An 18,357-nucleotide genomic window follows, 5' to 3' on the forward strand; every position below is an offset into this window, starting at 1 on the left:
GAAGAATCAACCCGGGGGACAGACCTGCAGCTGGGGTGAGAGACAGTGAAACGCGAGGTTGCAGATCCAGGCAGACTTACAGTTGATTACGTCCATATTAGGCGACCGGCAGAGAGGGGTAGAAAAATGACTCCACCTTTTTCTCCCCCCTCCCTTAGCAGCTCCATCGAAGGGCTGGGTCATGAGGAGGAAGACTTAAGCGGAGAGGAAGAAGAAGAGGAAGCGAGGCTGACTTCACACACGGAGAGACACGCCCTTGGTCCCATTGCCCGGCTGCTGTCGACGCTTCAACTCGGCGCAAGTGAGTAAATCTTCACCAATGTGTGTGTGTCTGTGTGTGTCTGTGTGTGTGTCTGTTTTCTTACACCGCTCACTTTCCGCTTTCAGGTGGGTTTCACTTCCCGGGGGCATCGTTAGCGGCGCGCTTTTTACGTACCGTCTTGCTCATGTTTCATTCATTCAAAGGGTGTGTGTGTGGGTGTGTGTGTGTGTAGATGTGTGTGTGCGCATCCTTAACTTCACTTAATCTAAGGGATGAACTTTAAAAACAACAGATTTTAACTTGAGACTCGGTTTCAATTGTCACTCTTGAACTCGTAGCGGTGCGGTGTCATACATGTGTGTCCACTGGAGACGTGTGGGTGCAGAGGCCATTTGCAAACCGATCAGCTGGGTTATTGGGTCTATCGATGGTGTTGTGTGTGTTTGTGTATGTGTGTGTGTGTGGGTGTTCCTCATCGTTGACATCTGTGCTGCAGACAGTGGGGCTCATACACAACCTGCACACAGCAGCTATGTTGCCTGCCCTGTGCAGACAGCTGTTCACTGTCTGAAGTTGTCACATCCATTGCAGGAAGTAATGTGTGTGGGTTTAGTTAAGATGATAAAACATGACAACACATGACTTTATCACTCTTTTTTACCTGCTTTTTAAAAGAATCCTTTTACAGTCTGTTGATTGTAAGACCTTTAGAAAGTGCATGAATCTCAGACCTGATTTTATATATTTATTTACAGCCTCAACACAAGCTGCCAGTAGATGTACTTTAAGTTGCTCCAATGGAGAATATTGAATCAGTTTGGCCAGACAATATCTATTCTTCGCCCTCAATAATAAATAATTATCTTCTGAGAGGCTCTAACAACCCTCCTCTCGGTAGAGCCCAACAATACCTCAGGCTCATCTTTGCACCATGGTTGTACTGTAAAGAAAAATCAACAAATCCAAAAAATGAAATCTATATGTGTGTGTGTGTCCGTGTTTAACAGGTAGGCAATGCATTATTGCAAATATAGTTTTGCCATCGTGGGCCCAGAATGAACCTACCTGCTGGTCAGTGGCCCCATGTTATAAAGGTGTCTGACCTGCTGTGACTGCTGCCTCTCAACTGGCATGCTCCCTCACATTTGTTCTGTAAGCCAAGAGGTCAAATCATTTTAAAGACACAGCAACGTGTTTGTCTTGTGCACTGCAGAGCAAATAAATGTGGTTGGGTCGTGTTGGGTGATGCAACCAACTATCGCAGAGAAATTGTTTTAAAATCACTCTTAACTTCAGCCTGAGTGGAAAATCATAAAATAAGATGTTCATCTCCATTACTAAGAAATGATTAAGATAATTAATTTTACCTAGATTGAGCCCTTTATGACTTTTTTTACCAATTTCTCAGAATAATTTACTGATCTTGATGGAAATAAGAAATCAGGCACAGTTAAAGAACCGATTTTTGAGTACAGTATGTGCAACTTCAATTTAAGGGGACTGGTGGGTTGTGAGGGAGATTCACCTTTTTCAGACTATTGACACAAAAATCTATCCAGACACTTTGTCAAAGCCTTAACAATAACTAATTGAAGCGCCGTCAAACTTTCTACCGTGTGAGTTTTCAATACAAGATCAAATATGTACACTATCTTATCATATCAGCCCTTTATACTGATAGCTCTGCCACGCACACCTATTTACAATGTAACAGTGTAGGTCATGTTAAACTCTTGCTTTATTTCATCACTCTGAGTCAAGACAGAACCATATCCTGCACCAACTTGTTTATGCAATGCACTATTGCGGAACAGATTCTGCTGAGGGCAAAGCTGCTTCAACACATGAACCACACAGTCTGCCAACTGAGGGCACAGCACCATCAGATAAAGTGGCCCCATGTCCAATTTAAATATTTGCACATTTGCAATGGACACATGTTAAGTTAGCACTGTGCACGTGGATTTAGATGGACTCTTTTTTTATTATTGCAGAGGGAACTGGTTGTACTTTGAGAAAACACGAGCTTAATGGGTTTTTTAAGTATTTAACAGTAGACCTGATAAATGGAAAAAAAACGAGTGCATTGGCCCCTCATTGACTCTTTTGTCTCTGCGGGTAGATAATGGATCACTAACCAGGCGTAAAAATGTAAACAGTAGCCGCAGCTAATAGCTGTGGGATGGAGACAACGGGCCCGAAGGTCTACCAGCACCGCAGGTGTACCTCTGATAGTAATGTAAACACGGCTGCAGCATTGTTATCACCTTCATCAGCGTCAACACCCTCACATTGACTGAACTCTTCTTACAATGGAGGTTGAAGAATATAGATTTTTGAGTGGCTGACATTGGGCAGCAAGAATATTTGCCATACTGATTTTTAACTGGATCTAAACACAATTGCGCACACACATAAATATCAGTCCCCTAAACATGCCATGAGTTATTCTCTGCGAAATCAAGAAATATTTAAAAAAAATATTAAGCAATGTTTAAGAAAGTGGGAGAAAATAATCCTGGATCTGCCCCCAATCTGGATCCACACAGAAATTAAAGGGGTTCTTTCTGGGTAATGCCAAACCGCTTGTCAACATTTCATGGAAATCGGTCGAGTAGGTTTTATTTAAATCTCCCAAATAACTATCAAACCTTGGCGGAGGTAAATAGACCTGTCAATTTCAAAGTAAAACGTATTAACCCCATTGCACATCTGCATCGTTTGTTCTGTAAAACCAGTTTTCAAATTGGTCCAGCTCAAATAAAAAGTTGAAGTCTCAGCCAGGAGAAACGACTCCTCCTTTTTTTTCTTTTGTTTGTTTTTAGGAAAACCCATGCAGGGCTGAGCTGAGTGTGCTTTTCTTTATGCTGTGGTCCCACTTAACACAGTTGACCTCTAACCGCTTTTCTACAAGTAAAAAGGAAAATGTTATTCATTGACTGTTCCGTTACTACATATTCCTTACCAGTGTGGCTTTTGAGGGATCCTTGTCCAAACACTGTTACTTCTCATTGAATGAGTTTCCTGAAGCACAAAGTGTACCAGTGACAGCTATACAGATCTGACGTCCTACAAAGACGTTTTCCCTGTTCCGCCGGGTGTTTGAACAGCGTTGCAAGCTCCAGATAATGATCCTCCCTTCGAGGTGGCAGTGTGTGCTAACCGTACAACTGCTGCTCCTTTGGTTGTTGTCAGTTGATTAAGGGCGCGTGTTTGTTTAGTATAATAAATGAATATTTAAATACTGTTTGTCTGTGAAGTTTACCTAATTTTTGATGTCCCATGTTTACGTTGGGAGGATGCAAATGGGAAAGGTGAGAGGTTACTTTTTTAAATCATTTGAACGGTGGAGTCCTGCTCTTTGAACAGGATATTCTTCTGTTGTTTTAGGAAACAGATGTTTTATGACCGCCACCAAAGAGGTTACGTTTTCACCCCTGTAAGTTTCTTGGTTAACTTACAAGTACTATTATTCCTGTACTGTTGTAATTGTGTTGAGTTGGATAAATATCAGCCTGTGATGAAGAGGACATGTTATTGTGTATTGAGAGGAAGTGGGGACTTGTTTTTGTGAAGGTACAGGAAGTTGTTGTTGGCGCTATCAAAATTGCCATTGAACTTTCTTTTAAATTCACAGCAATTGCCCAGAGAATAGCTTCTTGTTGGAAGAAAACTCATATTTTAGGGGATCAACAGGTATGATTGAGCTACTTGATTGAGCTTTAAGAGGACTGTTGGGCCTCGGGGAAGGTATCCCCCCCCATTGAGTGTAGTTCTAGATTATGTGAATGTTTCTTCCTGTCACTGGAGAAACTGTTGTACCTGACATTCAGGGAAATGTTGTGTTAGGCAGAATCCTCAAGTGGCCCTTCAAACAGTGTACATTTGTCTTGGGGCAACTTTCAATCCCACTCGCTCGAACCCTTCATGGTGTCATAATGAGTATGAGGTTTGATTGGTGTGTGTCAGCATGTTTGAACCCACCTGAACCAATGCAACTGCAGTTTTTCTAGATTACATCACGTGCTTTGGTGTTAAGTTAAGTTTTGTAGAGGCTGTAAGAGTTCAAGGTTTGGGCTGTACCTTCTGTAGCCAGCGCAGGACAATATGTACACACTTTGAAGTACATGTCAAATCAAATACAAAAATAGAGAGACTTACATTATTAACATGCTGTTTATCATGATGCCAGTAAAATGTATGAACTGACCTTGTTGTGTCTTTTAAATATGATGTTTGTTATGACCAGCATGCCTCGAGAAGTCCAGGCCAGGTTACTTGTTTTTAGTTTCATCACTGACTGCTTTTGGAAATTTGCATTTGATTGTTTTGTAAAATTTAGCTTTTGAATTTAAGTTATTCCATGCCTAGCTGTTTTTTTTAGGTTGGTGTTGGTGTTGATTTTGGAGAATTGGAAAACAAAAGAAAAACTGGACTGGGTCTTAAGGCACTGATAACTAATAACTAGCCGACTGGCAGATGCTTCCAGATGTGCAACAGTCCAGAAATCTGCTCAACATTCCCTGATTTTAAAATCTTCAAATTGAATTAATTTTGTGTCTATCAGGTTCCTGCCTGTATATGACCCCACTAACTGCATTTCAGTCAGACAAATCACGTTCAGATGTTTATTGCAACAGTAGAACAGGTTAGGGTTTGGCATATAGGCTCTGACTGAATCCCATATGATTACATAGATATAATGGGAGTGTTGAATAAATACTTGCGGATGGTGGAGGGGCTGATACTGATGTAGGAGCGGGGCAAGCAGAGGGAGTGATGGAACATTATCTCTGCTTGAATAGGCCGCCTAATAAGGTGGGTGTGTATTATAGGTAATTGTGGAGAGTGAGGTATGTCGCATGATGTAGGGTGTCACGTGATTGGCTGCCTGAAGTAGCTTGCAGCCGTCGCTCCATTTAGTTCAACATGTGGGCCATCTTTGAACCATAATGACAAACTAGAATGTCACTCAGATTGCATACCTCCAGGTTTTAAATTCACAAGATCCAGATTCGTTTTGGATCTGACATTGCACAAATATATATAAATATCAATCCCCTAAACTTGTGTTGTTTTTTTAATTTTTCTTCAAGATCCGTGAATTATTCTCTGAAAAATCAAGGAAATTGTTGAAAATTGCCCTAGCAATGTTAAGGATATTAAAAAAATAAAAAATTCTGCTGACTATCAAACAAACGCATATGACAACATAACTTCACTGGCGGTCTTACAAAAAAGTATTAACATTCACATTCCTGGCAAGTATTCAGAAATCAGTAGGTTGTATCTGTGGAGGAGTTGGTGTTAAGTGTTGTTCAGTGCTTGGTTTGTTTTCTTTTGTCCCTCCCTTTGTCCCTTTTTGTAAATCCCAGTACTGTTTTCCTCTGGAATGCCAGGATACTTCTCAGATGACTCAAGCCAGGACTTGTCTTTCCTTTAAAGCTCAGTCTTGGGCTCGCCCTCTTTGCACCTTCCTAACCTGGGACGCAAGAGGAGAAACCCTGTAACCTGTCCTTTAACATTCATCAGATAAAGACTTATCGGTTCAACTTTGGCCCACAGTAATTTCAACTGTCGTTTTGCAGTGAGGAATTATTGCAGCTATGCTTTTGCCTGTAAAATGCTTTGACAATCATACTAAATATTTGACAAATTACTTTTTTGAAGAATCTGTTACTGGCCCCATGTGACATTGCACGCTCAGATCTGTCTTTTCAATGTGTTATAACAAGATAAGACACAATCACCCTGTAATGTTGTGTAATCAGTGCTTGTTCGGTCCTATCTAATTAATATCTTTCTGCAGAACATAATTCTTTGCACGGTTTTAGCCCAACAGCAGCAGCAGTTTTCTAGTGGATCTATGTTTTTGCAGAACTTCAGTTTGTGTAGAACGATGCCAGAGTGAGTTCACTTTCCTCGTCAGTCCCTGAACCTGTTGAGGTTGTCGTTTCTCTATGAGCCGCATCAGCTTGAAATCCTCAGTAAAGACGCTAAATGTGTTTGTGTGTATGTTAGTGTTTGTTTGTGTGTGTGTGTGTGTGTGGAAAGTTCCAGAAACCTGAGTCGTCGGAGGGGGAAGTCTGCAGAGGGAGGGAGGGGCGTGAAGAGAAAGAGACTAGTGTTGAACGGTTGGTCTTGTCAGAATTCTCGCAGGTATGGGTGGTATACTGGTCCCCCTTTGTCTGCCACCACCTACACCCACCAAGAACACAATGTAGAGAAGATGGTGTAGCAATCTAAGTCCAGAATCAAGTTCAGGAACATACTTACGTTTTTTGTTGGGGGGTGGGGGGGTTGGCGTTGGCAGTGCTCAGCTTGTACACCATTAAGTCAGGTGTATTCATTGTTATCAAACCACAAATCTGGCTGGAGACCAGTGGAGGGGAGTGTTATGTGCAGTCACTGATCCAATATCTTCAAAAAGTCTGATTTCTGTAACAACCATGTTTTTGCACAATACAATGTCATTGGGCCGAGCATTTTTAATTTCAGATAAGGCAGAAGACGGTTGCACAGCAGAGATGAAGTGCAAGGTTTATTAGCCTGTGAAGTTATTCGATTGAAGGCGTGCTATGAAGTCTGCTGAAGATGTTTATAGAAAGGTCTGTTGTTAAATGGTCTGTTTTTCATTTTCGTTTATTTCTGTAAGAAAAAGTAATGGATCTAGAAATCAGACCTGTTTAGGGGACTGATTTAAAAAGTAATGTATAGTATTATTATTAAAAGTGTCTGTAGTTTGCACCAGATTTAAATAGAAATTTGCAAATGGTGACTTTAAACCTGATTTCATAAGGGGACTGTTGGGCCTTGGCAGAGGTATGAACTCCACTGAGTGACATAAGTGGAATTATCAGCTTTAGAAGAATTCTATCGATTTTAGAAAATAAAAACTTTAATTTGCGCTTGCATAGACATTCAAATAATTAACAGTTGGGTCAATTCCCTGCCTATTTGTTTTTTTCTAGCTGTGGGAGCATCCGTTTTTGGAAAATCCGAAAAAGATCGTTTTTTAGAGGAAAACAAATTGTAAAAACTGCACTGGGTGTTGCAGTACGTGCGTGTGTGTGTGCGTGTCCAGCTGTACTCGGGCTCACACCCTCTGTCAGCCACACCCTGACACGGTTCAGACCAGCTGTGTCCCAGATGTGTAAATTTGAACCAAGCCATTTTTTAACTGAGCTCATTCTTTAATGGCAATTCCTGTTTGGTGAAATATGTCATAGTACATACCTGTGTGTTGCAACCCCCCCCTCACCCCAATCCTTTTTTTCTTTTACGAAAAATGCCTGTAGGAGAGCTGATAGCAGAACGAGTTCGCACCAGGTTGAGTTGTAAGCGGTGTGTAATGAGACCTACGTTTGAACGCAGCTCACTTTATCTCAGCTGTTATATCGGACATATCCGGGGGGCCAGGAAGAGCACAGGGATCCCTTGTTTTCTCTGTGAGAGGTTTGACGTCCTGCTAATTTGATTGGAATGTGCATCTATCTTTTCGTTGTCATGTGAGACTAGTGTCCATTTAACAGATTCCTTGTACCAGTTTCAACTGGCTTTCACATAGTTTTCTGGTCGGAAGTTGCTGCTACTCAAGACCGTCTGTTGACCTGTTTTTTTTTTTTAAAGTTGTAAGTGCATGAAGGAACTATGATGTCACTCAGTAGAGCACATGCCTCCGTCGAGGCCCACCCCCCTTAAATACAATCAACCTGCACCTGATTTCATACATTGATGGATATCAGTTCCCTAAATATGCCAAGATTCATCCAGATTGTCCCCTGGGAGGTCAGTGAAAATGTCAAAACATGCTGTCTTGCAATGAAAGGGATGGAGAAAAAAAAACTTGTTATCTCTGAGTCGTCCGTCTTAACTTTTCTCATGTATTAACTTTTCTCTTAGGCATTAAAGGTGATTCTTTGTTGAGTTCACCCTCCTACGCAGCAGTGGCTGTTTCTCACAGATTCAGGCCTGCTGTTAGTTCAGTTGCGAGGCCTTGGCGACAAAGTCAAACTCCTTGCACCAGCGTGTCACATGCTGGTGGAAATTCTTGGCATCATGTGCTCGTTGCTATAATGCATCTGCAGCACACATGTACGTTGCTGCATTTACACTGTGTGTCAAGGGATCATCCCAAGGCATTATACAGTTGCGATTATCAGTAAGTTCAAGGTTGAGCTCCCAAACATAGAGATTAATCAATTTTTATTGTTATGTTTGGGTCCAAAAGTCTGCCAGGCCTCCATGAAACAGCGAAATGATCCCAGACTTTTGGACCCTCTTATTTGTATCATGATGGAGTCGTAGATAGCGTGGTTAATCAGTACAGGGAATTGGTTTCTACTCTGTAATGATGAGATGCATTTACTTGGCACTCTGCCCAGGAAACATCAGTGTCTATCTGCAGCACCTGTCTAGTCCCTGGAATGATGCTGTCGTAACTTCTGAGGAATTTGTAACATGTAATATTTTTCACAGTAGAATGTGTACGCCCCGGTCATACTATGCACTAGTCATGACGTAAGTAGCAAATAGCTGCACGTTTCAGGATATCTGCGTCATCGAGACATCGTGGCAACTGACTTCGAGAGAGATAACCTCTAGGAACCCCTTTAGGAATTTGAACCTGCAAAAGGTTGTCACGAAATAAAACCAATAATCTGTTTATCTATTCAAAACGCTACTTGATCGTCTAACAATGGCTCAATCTATGCGGGACATTTTGTTATTGAATAAAAAAATAAAAATAAAAAAATAAAAAAACTAACCACTTTTTTGAAACTAACACTTTGGTAGCACTAAAATGTCACTTACTTATAGCACTTTGTAGTTTTGCTTTATTTCGAAGAAATTGTACTGTCTTGATTCTTGTTGTTCTTGGTTTGTACCCTCGGGGTTGAATGCACTTATTGTAAGTCGCTTTGGATAAAAGCGTCAGCTAAATGAAATGTAATGTAATGTAATGTAAAAACTGTGACCGTAAAATCAAAAGCCAATTCAAAACTGTCACTTGAATCCAAAAAGTTCAGATCTTTACTTGCATAATTTAACCTAAGTCTTTTTTTTTACATTAGTGCTGAGGAATCTTGTTGAACGGGAGCCTTTTTGATGATTATCAGGGTCAGGAGTTACACAGCTACCTCTTCCTTAAATACCATGATGGGCACTTCCACGTCTTTCCTCCTTCACTCCGACGCTCATTTTGCAATCTGCAACCGGGTGTTGGGTTCTCAGCACAAGATGTTTATCATATTTGAATTGTCTCTGTCAGCATCTACCACAGCGAGCAATGATGTATTTTGTTGTCTGGTGTGTTTTAGTATTTCGGGGGGAGGGGCTAAAATACAGTGGAGTTCTGCCACTATCACCCCCAGCTCCCCACCAGGGCCAGAGTGAAGGGTAGAACCAGCCCAGTCAGTCAGATGCAGTGCGATGAAGTTCACCGGTGCAAGAGTTTCAGATTAAACAGACCCAGAGGGCTTCTTGTTGCTGTATGAATTTTCAGGTCTCGCTTATGCAAGGCTCGTTTTTTTTATTTGCTCATCTGTTGATCTGCAGGAGTGAACGCTGCCTTGCAGGTCCAAAGCAAATGTTTAACTTGATGTTTAAAACCACTTTGTGAATCGTTGATGAAAAACCGGTCACATTCACAAATCTGAACGTGAAGAATGAAACTGCGAGGTTTAATTCCCCTGTTCCGCAAGCCTCAAATCACTAGTACTATTAGTGTTGTTGTTGTTGTTCTGTCTTTGGATCAGGTGGTTGTGACGCTGGATCAGACCGAGTGATTCCCTCTAGCAGCAGGCTAAATACCTCCTTACGCAACACTCTGTGAAGAATTTTTAAATATTATCGTGTGAGTCATCTCTTCCGTCCGCAGCAATACTTTTCTTCTGCCATTGGCTTCACTATTCAACCCTGAGTAAACATCAAGGTTGTGCAACCATTCACGCTGCCCCTGAGCTGTGGAGGGGTTTTCCCCTGCCAGGCTGTTAGGTTGTTTAGGAATCAATGATGGATTACCTTTTAAAAATGAATTCAATCGGTAACGCAAGTAAATTAATTTCATTATTAATTAATTTTAAATTAAATTCATACATTTTCTTAATATAACTCGATGATAACAATAAGCAAACTCAATTCATTCTTTTTTTTCACAAAAATTTGCAACTGTGTTGGTATAACTTGTTTACGTTGAACAAAACGTCCTTCATTTGTTTGTCACTAATTGAAGTAAATTAAACTATAGGGAGAAACAACTGGAAATTCGACAGTTCACATCTACTCTGACTTGTTTCAGTCATTTTAGACGTTTTCAGACGTGACATGATACTGATTGTTCCACAGCAGAGAAAAAGAAATGTACGATAGTTTTAGCTTATGGGTGTTGGCCGGCGAGAGGCTCAGTAAACAATGGCCCCTTCATGATAACAGAGTCTCCACTGATTTCTCGCCCGCTGCCTGTGAATAATATTATCAGCCCACCCCTGAGAAAGGACCTTACAGGGTGACTCCTGAGTCCTGTGTGTGTGTGTGAGAGGTTCAGCGGGTGTAGGGTGTGATTGGGAGAGGAGGAAATGTGGAATTCAGAGTGGCAGTCACAAAATAGAACCCAGTTGCATTTTCATTTGGCGGGTGTTTTTTTGTGCAGTGGGTTTAAATAGGAGCCATCTCGCTCTCACCCCAGTTGTACTCTCTCTCTCTCTCTATCTCTCTGTCTATGCGGCGTTACACACAGCGCTTGTTCTCTCTCTCTCTCGGCTCGGCCTCCTTCCCTCCCTCTCCTTCTGTGAGCTGGTTATTCATCCACTGTGTGAGTCAGGGTGGGTGGAGATTTGGACGACTGCTGTACCAGTCACACTTTGTCAGTCTACTTTCTCTCTCCCCTGCTCTGCTGCTGTGCTGTGTTTTTTGCAGCTGCATGTCTTCCCTGCCCGCCTGCCCCTTTTTTTTTTATCGATCACCAAGAGGCGGAAAAAAAGGAGCCGTTTTCCCTTTTGGTGATTTAAGTGGAAAAAGTGTCAGCAAGGTAAGCTGCTCAAAGTTACAGTAAGATGGTGAACTAACTTACGTGTGGAGTTTGCTCACTGAGCAGCCCGGGGTGTGTGGTTTTATTATTTTCTTCCTCAAGTTTTCATTCGCTGTTTGAGGTTGTTCTGTTTAAAGAGACTTTATTACACAGTTTTCCTGATGGATTCCTGGTTCCTCTTCCATGATTTTCTTCCATCGCTTCTCCAGCTTGTTCATCATTAACTCTTCACCTCGTGAGCTCCCTTTTTCCATCCCTGTGAATCATGGACATGGCTCTCATCGGAAATGTTCCCCCTCCCTTTCCTCTGTACTACGTCTCCTTGGTAGAGGTAAACCAGCCACTTGCACCTGGTTGTCAAGGTTGCCTGATATTCAATGGGGTTGTTGTTGATGGAATATTCTCTCCTGGACTTTTTAGTTTAGTCACAAGAATACGAGCGGTGTATCACAGGGCCGTAACCTTTTTGTGCCTCAGTGGTCATGTGTCTGCATATAAATTGCGTCACTCTGTCATGAGAATGGTACAGGAAACCCTTTTTTTTAAACCTCCTCTCTCACAGTTGTGAGTAAGATCCTGTCTTCTCATAAAATCTCTGTCTACTGCTGATGTAGCTGAACAAAAACCCCTGAGCAGTTTCAGATCCGCTGCCAATCCAAACACTGTGCTATTGTGCAAACATTTTTGGAATTGCAGATAAAGAGAAGCGATCAGGCGTCTTTGAGGTCATTGATAACTTTCAGATAATGAACGGTACAGATGCATCAGTGCAGCGAGGTGTGCAGTGCTTCTTGTGAGAGGGTTTTGTGGTTTCACTAGCTGCATTTTTGGTTTTCTTGGAACTTTTGTTTATCTTCCATCTGGGTCTCTTATTATTAGAGTTGTCATGATCATAAGACTTTATCCCCCTGACTCACACACTCAGTCGGTTATTATTGGTCAGTTTAAAAAAAGTCAACCGTAAGTCACATGTTCCTTCATAGGAAAGTAAGATGACTTTATTTAAAATTCAAAACCCTTATGTTGCAGTAGGATTTCTGAATTTAAACCTAAACAAAATCCGATTTCACTTGTATACAAACTCACAGCAACTTGAATTTAATGCATTACCCTCATAATTTATAATATATTCTTGCCTTAAAATGTCCAAAGAAAGGAAATAATACAAAAAAACGATTCAAGGTCGCATTGCTCCAGTGACTCCAGCAGACTTCCCCACTGACCTGACCAGAGTATGCTCTTATCTCTGTGCCTGCTCAGCATTTTTCCTCTGAACAAGACAGACTCTGCACCACTGACATGATGGTACTCTTGTTGCAATGTGAGGCGTCTAACCAAACGCCTCATTGTCGGTTAAAAAGCAACCACAGCTTTATGTGTAAGAGTTAACTGAAATGTCAAATGTGTCTTAAAACTGTCATTTACCACCACCAGCAATTTGCACAAGACAAAAAAGGAGGGGGTAAAAGTTGGTCAGTGGTTTCAAGTGCTGCTGTCAGACGTCGGTGTGTGTGGAATGCTGTACTTAGTAACCTGCAGGCTGAAACAAGAAGGAGATGACCAGAGAGATACAGTGGTGTTGACGTAGGCCAGTGACGAACAATGAACTAACCACAGTGGTTGTCCAGTTTACGACAAAAGCAGGTTTTCTTTTTACTGTGCTGCTCAGTCTGGTTTAACCTCTACACAGTGAATCCACCCAATATTAAAGACTCTTTTTCATTTAATTCGAAATGAATTTTGATGTTGATTTTCCTCTTTCTAGATATGTTTTACTCGGAAAAGATACAACAATCAGATCACGGATGATGATTTGTGACAACTGTTGGTTTGTGTAAAAAGGGCAGAGGCTCGGGGCAAGTGACCGGTCACACAAATGTATCTGTGGCGAACCTTCATCTACAGTTCACTTCCAATCGGTGCGAGGGAAGAGGTGAATATAACGATCACTTCCTGTGGCGAGGCATGGCCTTAACGTTTGTGACCGCTGAACTGGTATATTCACTTTTATTCTGCAATTTGTATTTTTAACTTTGTAAGAAGGTATCTGTGTCAGTGTCAGATGGAAAACCCTTAAATACACCAAATGGCATGAGAAGGTGCATGAAAATGTCACCTTGCGAATTACATTTCTTGTTCGACATCCTATGGAAACAAAACATTTTAAAAGCGAATCCAAAATTAAGTTGACATTTTCGTTTTACTGCGTTTCCTTCTTACCATTTTTTTCCCTAAGCTCCGCTCCCTGTCCTCCGTCCTTATATGACCCCCCCATTAGTTACAGTTAATGATATTGGCTCAAGGAGGGCTGCGCTTTAGTTCTGGCACTGTAAAAAATTGGAGCGTTGCGAATGCACATCAAACAATAGCCCCCCTCTGGGTCGAGTGTGTTGAAAGGAGACCGCACCCGGCATTGCCCTCTACATTGTGTCTACACTTAGCAGTTTACAGTTGATGAGATAAGCCCATTTGTCAACAGAGAACCTACAAAACCATGGCAACATTCCCACGTGCAAGTGGCACTTGACATTAGTGGAATGCATCTCTTTATATTGGATGTGCTGATGAGGTTTGAGTATGCACTGGCTGTCTTCCAGTGCCGTGTGGTTTACTGCATCCTGGATTATCTGTGTCAAGGTTCAGCAGGTTGGAGTTTCAGGTTTTGGTGATCAACGACTGGGGGGGGGGGGTGTTTGAGGAGAGCATTGTGGATGTTGTGTCCTGACTCGTGCACAACCCGCTTGTTGAGTGTCACCTCAGTGTGAGACGAGGGACGCCTCCCTCCCACCTCCCTGTGGCCCCTCCTTTCTGATATCAGGCCATGTCTGACGAGCAGCTGGAGCCGAGGCAAGGCATCCTGGGCTTCTTAGTGGGAGTGTTCTTGTTTGACAAGGGATGAATTTCTTTCTCAGTAATTGCATTTCAGTCTCGCTGAATCGGGAAAGGTCACAATTGCTTCTCCTTGAAGACATTTATTGGTCATGAGTGATCACCAGCAAGACATGTGAATTTTATTTTTGTCATCAGTAACTCACTCTGTGTCCAGTGTGGCTGGAAATTGTGTAGAAAAAGTGTCACCCAACCCATTTCCATAGGAAATTATAAATTTTTCAGATTCCAAACCTACAACAATATATAGATTTCTTGAACTGAAGAATATCTAAGTGTTTGAATTGCTGTCATGGGACTGCTGGACGGATTGCTGCTAAGCTCGGCTCTGACGAGCAGAAACTAACAATTGGCTTTTTACTTTTTGCAGACAATTGGGTCCTAACAATACAAGACGGTAACTATGCTTCAAGGGATCAAGGAGATTGGCTCACACGCCATGGATATCTATGACTACCTCCTGGCAGGATTTGGTAGGTGACTGATCCCTAGAAACACACAAACTCATATTTATTTATTTGAATCGTTTTGTTTTGAATTTCATGTTGTCTTTTTCCTCTTTAGATCCGCGGATTAAGGAATACCCAATGATGCAGAATCCCATTGCCATGACTACGACATTGATTTCCTATCTGTTGTTCGTAATGTACCTGGGACCTCGCTTCATGGCCAATCGCAAGCCCTTCCAGCTGAAGGAGGCAATGATAGTGTACAACTTCCTGCTAGTGGGGCTGTCGATATTCATCGTCTATGAAGTAAGACGCTGTCAGAAATGCTCACACGCTGCTGCTGCTCTCTAAACTCTGGCTTAATCGGTGTGGTTTTGTTGACTTTCTGTTTATATGGTTTTATAAATATGTAATATATATATGCTTATCAGGTAATGACTGATAGCTTAAATCCAGTGTTTTGTACCCAAATAAAGACAGTTTACTTGTTCTTTAGTTCCTGATGTCCGGCTGGGCCACGACGTACACTTGGAGATGTGACCCAATCGATACCTCAAACAGCCCTGAAGCTCTTCGAGTAAGTCCCCCACTCACTTCTCAGTCCCACACACTTCAGTCATTGACCAAAATCAGCTGCACTTGTCCGTTAATGACGATTTCCTGTTAACTTGACTCTGCACCCTCTTCCCTAGATGGTCCGAGTGGCTTGGCTGTTCTGGTTCTCTAAGATCATTGAGCTCATGGACACAGTAAGTCCGCTTCCTCCACCCGTCGCCTCCGTGTTTGATCAACAGAGGATGACTTCAGCTAATCAATACCCTCTCTCCGTCAGGTCTTCTTTGTGTTGAGGAAAAAGCAAGGCCAGATCACATTCCTGCACATCTTCCACCACTCCTTCATGCCCTGGACATGGTGGTGGGGAATCTGCTACGCTCCCGGTAGGTACACGTTAACTCGAGCTCTGCTTGTAGAAGATTTTAGAAACAATCGAGCAGTCGTAGCAGTTAGTTCTCACTGCATTCCAGTCCTCCAGTACATAGACCTGTACAATCAGTCACAATGTTCTAGGCCAGTGGTCGCCAACCCGTCGATCGCGATCTACCAGTCGATCTCCCCCAGTCTTCACTGTCGATCCCCCGACTCTCTGGCCTCACTGGCTGTCGTTGTGCCGCAGATCAGCTGTGTGTCGGTTGTCTGTTTTTCACACGCACTGTGTGTCCGCTACTGGCTGGTTTATCTACTTCATTGACTTCAAGAACAAGTTCATTTATGTACTAAACTAAAATTCAGGAATGAAGATGCGCATCTTTCGGTCTGTCGATAACAATCAAAGCCTTGTTGGAACAAATGAGTGGATTCAGAATGTGAAACGCTGGAGTGCTTTTACTTTGAAACGGGTTCAGAAGTGTTGTAAATACATTAGTGTCATAGACAGATACAAATTTTGGTTCGCAGCAGAATAAACAAAGAAAATAATCTTACCTGAGTTTTTATGTTAATCTGAAGAATTTATGTCACAGACAAATGGTTGCAACACTTTCTGTAAGCCTTTTCAAAATAAAAGCCCTCCAGAGTTTCTTTTGATGGAATCCATTCCCTCGTTTAAAAAGGTTTTTGTTAAGGATCGGAAGATGCACGGCTTCATACAAGGCATTAATCATATTTGTGGCCATATTCGAATCAAAGCCTATATGTAGAAAAATTGTGATGCAGTAGCAGCTCCTCTGCAGAACATGATGTGGAACTGAGAAGCTACATATTTTGTATTTATGAATTGTGATTAATTTGAATATTGTGCATTGAATAGAAAAAGTTGCACAACTGCAATATTGTGTATATTTATTTCTTGTACATTCAGCCTTTAACAGAAATTGCAAAAAATAATAATAAATATGACCCTAAGTGGATTTTTTTTGGAAGATATCAGGGTGGTAGATCTCAGCTTACGTTTGGAATTAAAAAGTAATCTTGGTCACGAAAAGGTTGGCTACCAGAAAGGACTTAAAACCTCGTTCTCTACATTCTTGTTTTGTATTAGGTTTTTTGCAAGGTTTTTGGGGAGATTTTGGAGCTGGTCTAATGCGTGTGTGTTGTCATTATTACTCCAGGTGGAATGGGATCCTTCCACGCCATGGTGAATTCTACCGTCCACATCATCATGTATTTCTACTACGGCCTTTCAGCTGCTGGACCTCGCTTCCAGAAGTTTTTGTGGTGGAAGAAATACATGACAGCCATTCAGCTCGTATGTATACAGTGTGCACACAGATTAATCCATCTAAGTAAGAATGCAAGTGGCTGACTCCTGATTTCCTTCCCAACAGACCCAGTTTGTGCTGGTTTCTCTCCACGCCACCCAGTATTACTTCCTGCACAGCTGCGACTACCAGTTCCCCATGGTCCTTCACCTCATATGGGTGTACGGAACCTTCTTCTTCGTGCTCTTCTCCAACTTCTGGGTGCAGGCGTACGTGAAGGGCAAGCGGCTGCCCAAACAGGACCTCAAGCAGAGTCAGAATGGCTCGGCCGCGCAAACCAACGGCAAGTGCCACGAGAACGGCAGCTACAGCAGCAACGGCTCGACCAACCACGAAAACAGCAGCGCTCACACGGGCAAGATGAAGAAGGCCTAAAAGATCTCGGGAAGAAAACGATCATGTTGTTGAAACGACCCCACATTCCAAAGATAATTCCGCCGTTATTTTCCTGTTTTTAGTTTTATATGCAAAACATGGGCGAAAGAAGTGGTCAATGATTTCCACAGCTGGGGTCTCACGTTATGGTTTGTTTAGTTTCTTGGAGTTGATGAACCATCAATGGGACACAATGTATGAAGAGAAGATGTTTTTAAGCTAAATGTTGTCTTCAACCTCCTTGTTCAGCGTCAAACCCGGTTGCTTCTCACCCCTCTTGCCTTCGCTACTTATCTGACACCCCTGTGACCCCCCCCTCCCCCCTGTGGACAGATGACTGTACAGTTTATATCAAACTTGAACATACTTTTTGTAAATAGTTTTACAAAAAAAAACCCCGAACTAATTGTATTGGTATGCTTTAGACTTTCTAAATTTTGTTACCTTGTGTATTTAAAATAGAAATGCCAATAAATTTAATTTTAAATTATCCTGTTGTACAGAACTTTCACTGCTCGTGCAACTTTCAGGACGTTCTCAGCTAAGGGCAGCCTTGCATTGTGCTGTGTTGCAGCAAAGAATAGGAAACAATAGGTTTTGCTTAGCTTGCTTGTGCCTCTTGTCTTCACTATCTCAAGTATGTGGCGCGAGTAGGAGGCGGAACAAGAGAGCCATTCTGCTTTGTTTGAAAAAATCCATCGGACGAGGCAGAGGGAGAAAGGTTCCTCCAGACTGACGAACGCTGCGGGTTCATCAGGGACAGAACATGGGTCATATTTCAATATTACTCTGTAAAAAAACTGCTGCTTTTGTTCATTCTCTGTGGTTTTGTATATAAGCTAAATAAAGCACTCATACACAATGATAAAAAACGACTTGTCAAGTTACAGACTGAAGCAGCAGCTTCTCTTATTTACTGCTTGGTCCCACCTGGAAATCCCTCAGAGAGCTGTGTATTATGAAGCTGATATTATCAACAGGAAATGCTTTAATTTAAAATTGTAACCAGTATTAGTGTCATTTACATAGGTAAAACCACCATTTAAAATATATTACAAGAGAGTCTGTCTTTTAAAATCTAAAAACAAGTATTTT

The 18,357-nt window shown here is 41.9% G+C and overlaps 1 protein-coding gene across 2 annotated transcripts; it reads left to right on the plus strand.

Moving 5' to 3' along the window:
• Window positions 1-174: 174 nt before the first annotated feature.
• Window positions 175-17,752, plus strand: elovl1b (ELOVL fatty acid elongase 1b). 2 transcript variants are annotated; one of them, XM_061077574.1, is made up of 8 exons: window positions 175-301; window positions 14,551-14,653; window positions 14,745-14,935; window positions 15,126-15,206; window positions 15,322-15,378; window positions 15,462-15,567; window positions 16,738-16,874; window positions 16,954-17,752. In XM_061077574.1, the coding sequence occupies exons 2-8, from the start codon at window positions 14,584-14,586 to the stop codon at window positions 17,260-17,262; spliced, it is 951 nt and encodes a 316-aa protein (XP_060933557.1). In that variant the 5' UTR covers window positions 175-301; window positions 14,551-14,583; the 3' UTR covers window positions 17,263-17,752. The 2 variants fall into 2 exon arrangements, with proteins under 2 accessions (XP_060933557.1, XP_060933556.1); XM_061077573.1 differs by lacking the exon at window positions 175-301 and adding an exon at window positions 11,101-11,291.
• Window positions 17,753-18,357: the final 605 nt, after the last annotated feature.

This window comes from Limanda limanda, chromosome 9 (assembly GCF_963576545.1).
Source record: "Limanda limanda chromosome 9, fLimLim1.1, whole genome shotgun sequence".
Lineage (NCBI taxonomy): Eukaryota > Metazoa > Chordata > Actinopteri > Pleuronectiformes > Pleuronectidae > Limanda > Limanda limanda.

Bases quoted from the DNA above. Each gene is read 5' to 3' on its own strand.
- elovl1b (XM_061077574.1), top strand. From the start codon at position 14,584: ATGCTTCAAGGGATCAAGGAGATTGGCTCACACGCCATGGATATCTAT. The intron at 15,379-15,461 runs GTAAGTCCGCTT...TCTCTCCGTCAG, and splicing joins TCATTGAGCTCATGGACACA to GTCTTCTTTGTGTTGAGGAA. The intron at 16,875-16,953 runs GTATGTATACAG...CCTTCCCAACAG, and splicing joins ACATGACAGCCATTCAGCTC to ACCCAGTTTGTGCTGGTTTC.